Source organism: Oncorhynchus masou, chromosome 9 (assembly GCF_036934945.1).
Source record: "Oncorhynchus masou masou isolate Uvic2021 chromosome 9, UVic_Omas_1.1, whole genome shotgun sequence".
NCBI lineage: Eukaryota > Metazoa > Chordata > Actinopteri > Salmoniformes > Salmonidae > Oncorhynchus > Oncorhynchus masou.
This window is the reverse complement of record NC_088220.1, coordinates 9,799,273-9,812,973: the sequence shown is the minus strand read 5'-3', so window position 1 is coordinate 9,812,973 and position 13,701 is coordinate 9,799,273. Positions and strand designations below refer to the sequence as shown.

The 13,701-nt window shown below is 43.8% G+C and overlaps 1 protein-coding gene across 1 annotated transcript; it reads right to left on the bottom strand.

Annotated features, from left to right (window-relative positions):
* Positions 1–186: 186 nt before the first annotated feature.
* Positions 187–3,862, bottom strand: LOC135545503 (cytochrome b-c1 complex subunit 8-like). Its single transcript, XM_064973138.1, has 3 exons — positions 3,752–3,862; positions 1,543–1,714; positions 187–352 (listed from the first exon to the last, which is right to left on the bottom strand). The coding sequence occupies exons 2-3, from the start codon at positions 1,694–1,696 to the stop codon at positions 258–260; spliced, it is 249 nt and encodes an 82-aa protein (XP_064829210.1). The 5' UTR covers positions 1,697–1,714; positions 3,752–3,862; the 3' UTR covers positions 187–257.
* Between the last annotated feature and the right edge of the window lie 9,839 nt (positions 3,863–13,701).

Genomic DNA, 13,701 nt, shown 5'->3' with positions numbered 1-13,701 from the left:
AGACCTGTTAGCAGTGTTGAGCAGTACCCTCATTGCTGTGTAATATTACTTTTAACTTTACACTGTGTGACAAATGACTGGTCACTCATTTATATCTCTTCATAGTGACCTATCTGGCAGAAAGACAGCAAATCATTCATCCCAGATATCCAGGTGAGGTGGGAACAAACAGGAAGAAAAAATAGCTAATCTGATAAATATTATCTTTATTGACGAAACATACAGTGAAGGTTTAAACAGGGGGGGGACTCTTCATTTCACTTTTCATTCTCGTAGTCGGCAGCAACCTTCCTCTTTCCTTCTGAGTGGACATGGTTGCCCCAGGTGTATGTCAGGTACATGCAGATCATAGCTGGAAGAGAAGAACAGGAGAAGACCGGTTAGCGACTGAAAACAGGGATGTGGCTCGGGAGGCATACACTGAAAGATACAAGAAGCAATGCATGTTTAGTTAGGCCATTTAAAACATCCCAAGAGTCAGAGATTTTATACATGGGCAGACAGAAATTGTAATGGGAGGTCTTTACAATGTGCCTCAGAGCACCACTCTCGTAGACTAAGTCACAATCGACATGGCTTTCGGAAGCATAACAGTCTAAAAGCTCCTACACAGCGATCCAACTACAGCGAACCGACTACACATTGAGAAGATTCTTTCAACCGACTACCTGCATCTGAAGAGTCTGAAGCTACACCCATAAAATCAGTAGAACGGTTCCGATTGGAGAGTGGCGCAGTAGTCTAAGGAGTCACTACAGACACTGGTTCGATCCAGAGCTGTATCACAACCGGCCGTGATCGGGAGTCCCATAGGTCGGCGTACAATTGGTCCAGCATTGTCCTGATTAGAGGGTTTGGCCGGGGTAGGCCTTAATTGTAAATAATTTATTCTTAACTGACTTGGCAATTAAATATATATTAACAAATAAATAAAACAATTAAAATCACTGAACAAGAAGATATTAAATCCAGTTCAGATACCTACCCCCTGACCAAATCAAAAGCTAATATGGGATGCCAATGTTCTGCAGACACGTCTCCTTTACTTCCTGTCTGAGGCAGCATGGTGCCCATATTGTGAGGTTGATTAAGACAAACAGATGTGAAACAGACCCTTGCGTGGGCAAAATGAGAATAAGACATGGAATCAATATTTAGATTTGGTGAGGGAGTAACATCTAAACTGAATTTAATAGTTTCTTGGTCACTGCTCAGCGATGCAAACGGTGATTCGCCAATGTGAACCATTCTACCAATTATGGATGTAGCTTCAGACGCTGCTGGCAGGTCGTCATTGGACCATGACTTATCTCGCACGCTGTCACAATGGAATGCCCTTGGACATCGTCTTATTAAATCATTTAATGTGGAGGTCTAATTTGGCCTACATGAGGCCATATTTATCAAGACTAGAACAGATCTGAAAATGGGGAGAGAAAAAAAAAAAAAGACTTCAGAATTTGGATGGAGATGTTTTATAACATGGGAATATCCTGCCTGGTTCTTCCCAGAAAGCAACGTGTGAACTCTGGGAGGACTTACGTGGAGCAACTTTGAAGACAGACGATGTGAATCGTCTCCAGACGTTGGGGATTCCTTTAGAGAAGTAGTTGGGGAAAGCCCTCTGCTCGAAGGGGGACAGACTGTAGGTGATCACGTGCCTGATCTTGGCCAAATCTCCAAAGTGGCGACCCATGGTGTCTAGAGAGACGATCTGAAATTACCAAAGAGTATAAAGAGTATCAATGAGGAAAAAGGTGCAGTAGTTTAGATTTTGCAACGCAGTCATCACACAACTAGCATTAATGACATTAAAGCAATGGGCATCTTGCCTGACTAAATTCAGCTGCTCTAAGTTCGCCACATACTTCAGTCTGGGACTGCCATTGTTTGTGGTGGTCAAAATGAGGAGTTTTACAATACAAAAGTCATAAGCAATTGTACCAATCACAGTATCAAAGCCAATTGTTAATTTTCTAAACGTGGCTTTACCCACGTGTTCTGGCTCTTGCCCAAGCCATTAGTTTCAGGGACCAATTAGAATGGTTAGAACGCGTTTGCGTTCTAGAAATCATCGGGGAGGTACTCAGATCCAGACTCATTGCGGAGAAGAAATTAACTTCCATGGGCGTGGCGTAGCGTTTGGCCCAGAGCAAGGAGTTTTGGTAGCCAGGCAAATGTGCATCTCCTCTTTTTAAGAAATGGCAAACATGACAGTCAGCCAATCTTCCACAACAGTAGTCAGAATATATTATTCTGACCCTACACTTGCTTCCAGCTGCACTGGGGTCAGACAGGCTTCCTGTTTAGATGAAGCATTTCACTACACTCGCATTAACATCTGCTTACCACGTGACCAATAAAATGCAGAGCCGGCGTGAGATATGGCTCAAAATATAAATCAATCCAGATTGAACGACTGCTAGTTTTTCTGGAAAACTGCCCTTTTCATCCTCATTCTAGGTAGCAGAAGTACCAGCAGCCATTTTTTAATGGCAGTGTCAACAAAGGAGCCAATCAGCTCCTTTGTTGTTCAATGTGAAGTGCCATTCCATAATGTCTGCTGTAGCTACTGCTAGCTAGCATGAGGACGAGAACAGCAGTCGTTCAATCTTTTGTGTAACAATTGGGAACAATTCAATTTCTCATCCCTGGATTGAGGTACACTACATGACCAAAAGTATGTAGACACCTGCTTGTCAAACATCCCATCCCAAAATCATGGGCATTAATATGGAGTTGGTCCCCCCTTTGCTGCTTTAACAGCCTCTACTCTACTGGGAAGGCTTTCAACTAGATGTTGGAACATTGCTGCAGGGACTTGCATTCAGCCACAAGTACTAGTGAGGTCGGACAATGATGTTGGGTGATCAGGCCTGGCTCGAAGTCGACATTCCAATCCATCCCAAAGGTGTTTGATGGGGTTGAGCACTCGGCGGTCATATTCTGTGAGTTCGAGTGGTCTACCACTTTGCTGCTGAGCCATTGTTGCTCCTAGACGTTTCCACTTCACAACAACACCACGTATAGTTGACCAGGGCAGCTTTAGTTGGGCAGAAATTTGACTGACTTGTTGGAAAGGTGGCATCCTTTGACGGTGCCACGTTGGTCTACTGCCAATGTTGGTCTATGGAGATTGCATGGCGGTGTGTTCGATTTTATACACCTGTCAGCAATGGGTGAGACTGAAATAGCCGAAATCCACTCATTTGAAGGGGTGTCCACAAACTATGTACAAGTGTTTTCCGAGCCATATCTTGTGCCGGCTCAGCAGTGTCTTAATCTATACAGGAAGCCTGTCCGACCCCAGTATACATTCAAATGTCAATAGACTGGATTAGAAATGTATTAACGTGATTCCTTAATTTCCAAACACTGGATGGCAAACATTTCATTTCCTAAAGCGTGAGCCAAGTTATCAACACCACACATTCGATGACATCTGCCACTTAGTCACCGATTGATATTACGATAGGTAAACTCGTGCCTGAGAGATAATATAAAATATGAAAACGGTAAAATTTAGCTAGATAGAAAAGGAGATTGTACAAGAGTGAGGGAAACCAGCTAGCCAGCACAAGTAGCTAACATGAAGACCTTGCTTGACATTCACGCCACGATTTAAAAGGTGTGTAATGGCACGATACTTTTACTTCGTAAAATCCAAAGAACATACACTGATATGACACTTATACAAGTGATTAACATTGTGAAATAAATCCCAAAACCTTGACCTTTCAGTATCTCTTACCTTACTGCTTCTCAAAACGCAGATTAATTGCTGTTGATGTGGTCTCTGCCCTAGATCGCTGAGCTATAATAAAAAAAACTCTGGATTGTTTCAACAGCGAGCAGAAATTGCCTTACGTAACTTCCGTTCTTTTTCTTCTTCTATGATATATTGGCGGTCCACAAACAAACTTTAACGGTGCATGCCGCCACCTACTGTGCTGGAGTGTGTGGTCAATCACGGTTTACAACATTTCTCAATCCTCCTACCTAACTCTGTAGGTAAAATCAAAAAGAGCCCTAATAACTTCTAATAGACCCTTCCCCATCCCCCAAATCCAGTCCAAATCCCCCGACTCCATCAAACCTCAAATACCCTACACTTCAATCTATCCCTCTCTTCAACATGCTGACAACAATATAACAACACATGCTCCAACGTTTCATCAACCATACACTCCAGACACAAATCATTCACATGCTTGCCAACTAGATGCAATGACAAGTTCAATGTTTGCTGTCCGTGACACTTCCTACCCTCAAACAGTATGGACAAGACCATTGGCCCTCTCTGCACCAATAGGAATGATGCCTACTGCTCGACTGCTCTGCCTCTGCTAGGACAGTCTGACCACAACCTGATCCAGCTGCTACCAGAATACAGCCCACTGGTCCAGAGGTAACGCATCACTCAGACAGTGATTCACCAATGGACACTCGAAGCTGGAGAGGCACTGCAGAGTTGTTTTGAAGGTACAGATTGGAATCTATTTATAGACGATTGGGGGGAGGATCTGAATAGTATTTCTGAATGTAATAACAGATTATTTTAACTTCTGTACTGACAATGTGATGCCAAGCAAAACGTTGAAATGAAAAACAATAAGCCATGGGTCACAAAATAAATCAAGGAGGCACTGAACAGGAAGAAGAAGGCTTTTGAAAATGGATATGGGGATGAGTTGAGAGAGGAACAGAAGGAGATTAAAGGGCTGATCAAGAAGGGCAAACATGAATACAAACTGAAGTTAGAACTCAAGCTGAAAGAGAATAACATGAAGAATGTCTGGGATGATATGAAGAAGATAACAGGCTACAGCACCAGGGGACAACTACCCCAGGAGACAACTACCCCAGGAGACAACTACCCCAGGAAGAGTAACTGCTGCAAATACAAATACAAAACCACAGAGTGATGAAGAAAGGGACGGAGCCACAGAGTTTAACCATTTTTGTTTACCAGATTGGATAAGTAGGATTTCTCAGCAGAGCAACAGCAGATAGGGGAGATGCTGGAGTCTGATCTGGGAAGCACTGAGCACATGAGCATCTGGGAGGAACAAGCGGTGAAGCAGCCGAAGAGGCTCAGTCACAGTAAGTCTGCCTGATGTGGTTAAAGCCAGAGTACTCGAGGTACGTGCTAATCAACTGGCTGTCATACTGCAGTATATTTTCAACCTGTACCTAATACTATCAGATATTTATACTAAATGAAAAACATCCTGCAATGTGCCCATCTCAGAGAATGCAGAGGGAACAAAATACTTTAGACCAGTGGCTTTGACCTCACAAGTGATGAAAACCTCTGAGCGGGTTTCAATACCCTTATTAAGACTTTAGGTAGCAGCCTCTTTGGATCTTTTGCAATTTGCCTTCCGCCCAGAAAGTGGTGTTGACGACGCTCTGCTCTACTTCCTCCACAGAGGATATGAGCACCTGGATTGGCACGGTTGTGTGGTGAGTACAATGTTCTTTGACTTCTCCAGTGCTTTCATTGCCATACTACCCCACCTGCTGGCCCGAAAAGCTCACGTAAACTCACGTAGGACATTCACTTAAATCCACACACTATCAAATGGATTGTGAACTACCTGACCAATAGAATACACTTCGTAAGACTGAATCAGGCAGTATCAGATCGGATATGTACAAACACAGGAGCTCCACACGGGACGGTCAGCTTTTCTGTTGACCCTTTACACAAATTACTTCACACACAACAATGAACTGAGCCACTTACAGAAATTTTCTGGTGACTCTGTTGTAGTCAGCTGTGTGATGAGAGGAGACTCTGTTGCAGTCAGCTGTGTGATGAGAGGAGACTCTGCTATAGTACGCTGTGTGATGAGAGGAGACTCTGTTGCAGTCAGCTGTGTGATGAGAGGAGACTCTGCTATAGTACGCTGTGTGATGAGAGGAGACTCTGTTATAGTCAGCTGTGTGAAGAGAGGAGACTGCCATAGTACGCTGTGTGATGAGAGGAGACTGTTATAGTCAGCTGTGTGATGAGAGGAGACTCTGCTATAGTCAGCTGTGTGAAGAGAGGAGGCTCTGTTATAGTCAGCTGTGTGATGAGAGGAGACTCTGCCATAGTACGCTGTGTGATGAGAGGAGACTCTGTTATAGTCAGCTGTGTGATGAGAGGAGACTCTGTTATAGTCAGCTGTGTGATGAGAGGAGACTCTGTTATAGTCAGCTGTGTGATGAGAGGAGACTCTGCTATAGTATGCTGTGTGATGAGAGCAGACTGCTATAGTACGCTGTGTGATGAGAGGAGACTCTGTTGTAGTCAGCTGTGTGATGAGAGGAGACTCTGTTGTAGTCAGCTGTGTGATGAGAGGAGACTCTGTTCAAATCAAATCAAATCAAATTTTATTTGTCACATACACATGGATAGCAGATGTTAATGCGAGTGTAGCGAAATGCTTGTGCTTCTAGTTCCGACAATGCAGTAATAACCAACAAGTAATCTAACTAACAATTCCAAAACTACTGTCTTATACACAAGTGTAAGGGGATAAAGAATATGTACATAAAGATATATGAATCTGCTATAGTCAGCTGTGTGATGAGAGGAGACTCTGCCATAGTCCAATGTGTGATGAGAGGAGACTCTGTTATAGTCAGCTGTGTGATGAGACGAGACTCTGTTATAGTCAGCTGTGTGATGAGAGGAGACTGCTATGGTACGCTGTGTGATGAGAGGAGACTGTTGTAGTCAGCTGTGTGAAGAGGGGAGACACTGCTATAGTCCGATGTGTGATGAGAGATGACGAAGCTCATCACAGGGATATAACAGAGTCGTTTATGAAATGGTGTGAGGCCACACAATTCTCTCAGTTTCCTCAAAATAAATAAATAATCCAGACTGTTCTTTTTAAGGAAGCTGAGATATTTTAATGCTTCGTATGTTCAATAGCAGTGTTGTGGTGAGTGTAGTGACATATGCCAGTGTGTGCTGGAAAGGGAATTTAGCCAAGGAAGACTTAAACAAGCTTGAAAAAATCATCAACAAAACCAGTGCTGCAATTGGCTGCGGCCTGAAATCAATGCAGGACATGTCAATAAAAAGGCTGCAAGTCAAGACACACATGATCATGGACAATGACACACCCACTCTATAGCAGTCTAATGACTCACACCCACTCTATAGCAGTCTAATGACACACCCACTCTATAGCAGTCTAATGACACACCCACTCTCTAGCAGTCTAATGACACACACCCACTCTATAGCAGTCTAATGACTCACACCCACTCTATAGCAGTCTAATGACACACACCCACTCTATAGCAGTCTAATGACACACCCACTCTATAGCAGTCTAATGACACACCCACTCTATAGCAGTCTAATGACACACCCACTCTCTAGCAGTCTAATGACACACACCCACTCTATAGCAGTCTAATGACTCACACCCACTCTATAGCAGTAATGACAGTCTATAGCAATGACACACCCACTCTATAGCAGTCTAATGACTCACACCCACTCTCTAGCAGTCTAATGACACACACCCACTCTATAGCAGTCTAATGACACACACCCACTCTATAGCAGTCTAATGACACACCCACTCTATAGCAGTCTAATGACACACCCACTCTATAGCAGTCTAATGACACACCCACTCTATAGCAGTCTAATGACACACACCCACTCTATAGCAGTCTAATGACACACCCACTCTATAGCAGTCCCACTCTATAGCAGTCTAATGACACACCCACTCTATAGCAGTCTAATGACTCACACCCACTCTATAGCAGTCTAATGACACACCCACTCTATGGCAGTCTAATGACACACCCACTCTATAGCAGTCTAATGACACACCCACTCTATAGCAGTCTAATGACACACCCACTCTATAGAAGTCTAATGACACACACCCACTCTATAGCAGTCTAATGACACACCCACTCTATAGCAGTCTAATGACACACCCACTCTATAGCAGTCTAATGACTCACACCCACTCTATAGCAGTCTAATGACACACCCACTCTATAGCAGTCTAATGACACACACCCACTCTATAGCAGTCTAATGACACACACCCACTCTATAGCAGTCTAATGACACACCCACTCTATAGCAGTCTAATGACACACCCACTCTATAGCAGTCTAATGACACACACCCACTCTATAGCAGTCTAATGACACACCCACTCTATAGCAGTCTAATGACTCACACCCACTCTATAGCAGTCTAATGACACACCCACTCTATAGCAGTCTAATGACTCACACCCACTCTATAGCAGTCTAATGACACACCCACTCTATAGCAGTCTAATGACACACCCACTCTATAGCAGTCTAATGACACACCCACTCTATAGCAGTCTAATGACACACCCACTCTATAGCAGTCTAATGACACACCCACTCTATAGCAGTCTAATGACACACACCCACTCTATAGCAGTCTAATGACACACACCCACTCTATAGCAGTCTAATGACACACCCACTCTATAGCAGTCTAATGACACACCCACTCTATAGCAGTCTAATGACTCACACCCACTCTATAGCAGTCTAATGACACACCAACTCTATAGCAGTCTAATGACACACCCACTCTATAGCAGTCTAATGACACACCCACTCTATAGCAGTCTAATGACACACACCCACTCTATAGCAGTCTAATGACACACCCACTCTATAGCAGTCTAATGACTCACACCCACTCTATAGCAGTCTAATGACACACCCACTCTATAGCAGTCTAATGACTCACACCCACTCTATAGCAGTCTAATGACACACCCACTCTATAGCAGTCTAATGACACACCCACTCTATAGCAGTCTAATGACACACCCACTCTATAGCAGTCTAATGACACACCCACTCTATAACAGTCTAATGACACACACCCACTCTATAGCAGTCTAATGACACACACCCACTCTATAGCAGTCTAATGACACACACCCACTCTATAGCAGTCTAATGACACACACCCACTCTATAGCAGTCTAATGACTCACACCCACTCTATAGCAGTCTAATGACACACACCCACTCTATAGCAGTCTAATGACTCACACCCACTCTATAGCAGTCTAATGACACACCCACTCTATAGCAGTCTAATGACACACCCACTCTATAGCAGTCTAATGACACACACCCACTCTATAGCAGTCTAATGACTCACACCCACTCTATAGCAGTCTAATGACTCACACCCACTCTATACCAGTCTAATGACTCACACCCACTCTATAGCAGTCTAATGACACACACATTCTATAGCAGTCTAATGACACACCCACTCTATAGCAGTCTAATGACACACCCACTCTATAGCAGTCTAATGACACACCCACTCTATAGCAGTCTAATGACACACCCACTCTATAGCAGTCTAATGACACACCCACTCTATAGCAGTCTAATGACACACCCAATCTATAGCAGTCTAATGACACACACCCACTCTATAGCAGTCTAATGACACACCCACTCTATAGCAGTCTAATGACACACCCACTCTATAGCAGTCTAATGACACACCCACTCCATAGCAGTCTAAGGACACACACCCACTCTATAGCAGTCTAATGACAAACCCACTCTACAGCAGTCTAATGACGCACACCCACTCTATAGCAGTCTAATGACTCACACCCACTCTATAGCAGTCGAATGACTCACACCCACTCTATAGCAGTCTAATGACTCACACCCACTCTATAGCAGTCTAATGACTCACACCCACTCTATAGCAGTCTAATGACACACCCACTCTATAGCAGTCTAATGACACACCCACTCTATAGCAGTCTAATGACACACACCCACTCTATAGCAGTCTAATGACACACCCACTCTATAGCAGTCTAATGACACACACCCACTCTATAGCAGTCTAATGACACACCCACTCTATAGCAGTCTAATGACACACCCACTCTATAGCAGTCTAATGACACACCCACTCTATAGCAGTCTAATGACACACCCACTCTATAGCAGTCTAATGACACACCCACTCTATAGCAGTCTAATGACTCACACCCACTCTATAGCAGTCTAATGACACACCCACTCTATAGCAGTCTAATGACACACCCACTCTATAGCAGTCTAATGACACACCCACTCTATAGCAGTCTAATGACTCACACCCACTCTAAAGCAGTCTAATGACACACACCCACTCTATAGCAGTCTAATGACACACCCACTCTATAGCAGTCTAATGACACACCCACTCTATAGCAATCTAATGACACACCCACTCTATAGCAGTCTTAGGACACACACCCACTCTATAGCAGTCTAATGACTCACACCCACTCTATAGCAGTCTAATGACACACACCCACTCTATAGCAGTCTAATGACACACACCCACTCTATAGCAGTCACTGACTCACACCCACTCTATAGCAGTCTAATGACACACCCACTCTATAGCAGTCTAATGACACACCCACTCTAAAGCAGTCTAATGACACACACACTCTATAGCAGTCTAATGAGTCACACCCACTCTATAGCAGTCTAATGACACACCCACTCTATAGCAGTCTAATGACACACCCACTCTATAGCAGTCTAATGACACACCCACTCTATAGCAGTCTAATGACACACCCACTCTATAGCAGTCTAATGACACACACCCACTCTATAGCAGTCTAATGACACACCCACTCTATAGCAGTCTAATGACACACCCACTCTATAGCAGTCTAATGACACACCCACTCTATAGCAGTCTAATGAGTCACACCCACTCTATAGCAGTCTAATGACACACCCACTCTATAGCAGTCTGATGACACACCCACTCTATAGCAGTCACTGACTCACACCCACTCTATAGCAGTCTAATGACACACCCACTCTATAGCAGTCTAATGACACACACCCACTCTATAGCAGTCTAATGACACACCCACTCTATAGCAGTCTAATGAGTCACACCCACTCTATAGCAGTCTAATGACACACCCACTCTATAGCAGTCTAATGAGTCACACCCACTCTATAGCAGTCTAATGACACACCCACTCTATAGCAGTCTAATGACTCACACCCACTCTATAGCAGTCTAATGACACACCCACTCTATAGCAGTCTAATGAGTCACACCCACTCTATAGCAGTCTAATGACACACCCACTCTATTGCAGTCTAATGACACACACCCACTCTATAGCAGTCTAATGACACACCCACTCTATAGCAGTCTAATGACTCACACCCACTCTATAGCAGTCTAATGAGTCACACCCACTCTATAGCAGTCTAATGACACACCCACTCTATAGCAGTCTAATGACTCACACCCACTCTATAGCAGTCTAATGACACACCCACTCTATAGCAGTCTAATGAGTCACACCCACTCTATAGCAGTCTAATGACACACCCACTCTATAGCAGTCTAATGACACACCCACTCTATAGCAGTCTAATGAGTCACACCCACTCTATAGCAGTCTATTGACACACCCACTCTATAGCAGTCTAATGACTCACACCCACTCTATAGCAGTCTAATGACACACCCACTCTATAGCAGTCTAATGACACACACCCACTCTATAGCAGTCTAATGACACACCCACTATATAGCAGTCTAATGAGTCACACCCACTCTATAGCAGTCTAATGACACACACCCACTCTATAGCAGTCTAATGACACACCCACTCTATAGCAGTCTAATGACACACCCACTCTATAACAGTCTAATGACACACCCACTCTATAGCAGTCTAATGACACACACCCACTCTATAGCAGTCTAATGACACACCCACTCTATAGCAGTCTAATGACACACACCCACTCTATAGCAGTCTAATGACACACCCACTCTATAGCAGTCTAATGACACACACCCACTCTATAGCAGTCTAATGACTCACACCCACTCTATAGCAGTCTAATGACTCACACCCACTCTATAGCAGTCTAATGACACACCCACTCTATAGCAGTCTAATGACACACCCACTCTATAGCAGTCTAATGACACACCCACTCTATAGCAGTCTAATGACACACCCACTCTATAGCAGTCTAATGACACACCCACTCTATAGCAGTCTAATGACACACCCACTCTATAGCAGTCTAATGACACACACCACTCTATAGCAGTCTAATGACACACCCACTCTATAGCAGTCTAATGACACACCCACTCTATAGCAGTCTAATGACACACCCACTCTATAGCAGTCTAATGACACACCCACTCTATAGCAGTCTAATGACACACCCACTCTATAGCAGTCTAATGACACACCCACTCTATAGCAGTCTAATGACACACCCACTCTATAGCAGTCTAATGACACACCCACTCTATAGCAGTCTAATGACACACCCACTCTATAGCAGTCTAATGACACACCCACTCTATAGCAGTCTAATGACACACCCACTCTATAGCAGTCTAATGACACACCCACTCTATAGCAGTCTAATGACACACACCCACTCTATAGCAGTCTAATGACACACCCACTCTATAGCAGTCTAATGACACACCCACTCTATAGCAGTCTAATGACACACCCACTCTATAGCAGTCTAATGACACACACCCACTCTATAGCAGTCTAATGACACACACCCACTCTATAGCAGTCTAATGACTCACACCCACTCTATAGCAGTCTAATGACTCACACCCACTCTATAGCAGTCTAATGACACACCCACTCTATAGCAGTCTAATGACACACCCACTCTATAGCAGTCTAATGACACACCCACTCTATAGCAGTCTGAATGACAATGACACACCCACTCTATAGCAGTCTAATGACACACCCACTCTATAGCAGTCTAATGACACACCCACTCTATAGCAGTCTAATGACACACCCACTCTATAGCAGTCTAATGACACACCCACTCTATAGCAGTCTAATGACACACCCACTCTATAGCAGTCTAATGACACACCCACTCTATAGCAGTCTAATGACACACCCACTCTATAGCAGTCTAATGACACACACCCACTCTATAGCAGTCTAATGACACACCCACTCTATAGCAGTCTAATGACACACACCCACTCTATAGCAGTCTAATGACACACCCACTCTATAGCAGTCTAATGACACACCCACTCTATAGCAGTCTAATGACACACCCACTCTATAGCAGTCTAATGACACACAGGAGCAGCTTCCGTAGCAGGTTTGTGCTGCCCAGATATTCCACAGAAAGTTTTAGACTGTCATTTGTACCCACAGATATGAGACTTTTTAATTTGTGTTATTGATCAACTGTTTTGTGAGGTCTTTCAATTGGAAAATGTTGTTGCTTGTTTTCTCCAGAGTAGGATAGAAAATAGCACTTGAGTCATACTATAATTTTATGGATACTAAGGTTGGTGCATGTACCTTTGTCTTAATGTGTTTTTATTTTATTGTTTTATCACGTGTTTGTCCTGGTTGCGTGTTCTGTCATTGTAAGTCATTGATGATGCATGCTGTGACAAAACAATTTCCCAAGTTGGAATTAATAAAGTAATACTCTACTCAATGTCCTAAACACAACCAAGCAAACACCACCTCTTCCTTCCTAATCTGACCTTTGAATCTTGGGCAGGCAACCTTTCTTAGGAAGGCAAGGCCTGCCCTTGGGCTCAGTCTCATCTCTTCTGCCACACATCTATCAAAATGGCTGTGATCT

Excerpts from the sequence above, each read along its gene's own strand:
- LOC135545503 (XM_064973138.1), bottom strand. The coding sequence starts at position 1,696 with ATGGGTCGCCACTTTGGAGATTTGGCCAAGATCAGGCACGTGATCACC. Across the intron at positions 353-1,542 it reads TGTCTTCAAAGTTGCTCCAC|CTATGATCTGCATGTACCTG; the intron begins GTAAGTCCTCCC and ends CTTCTCTTCCAG.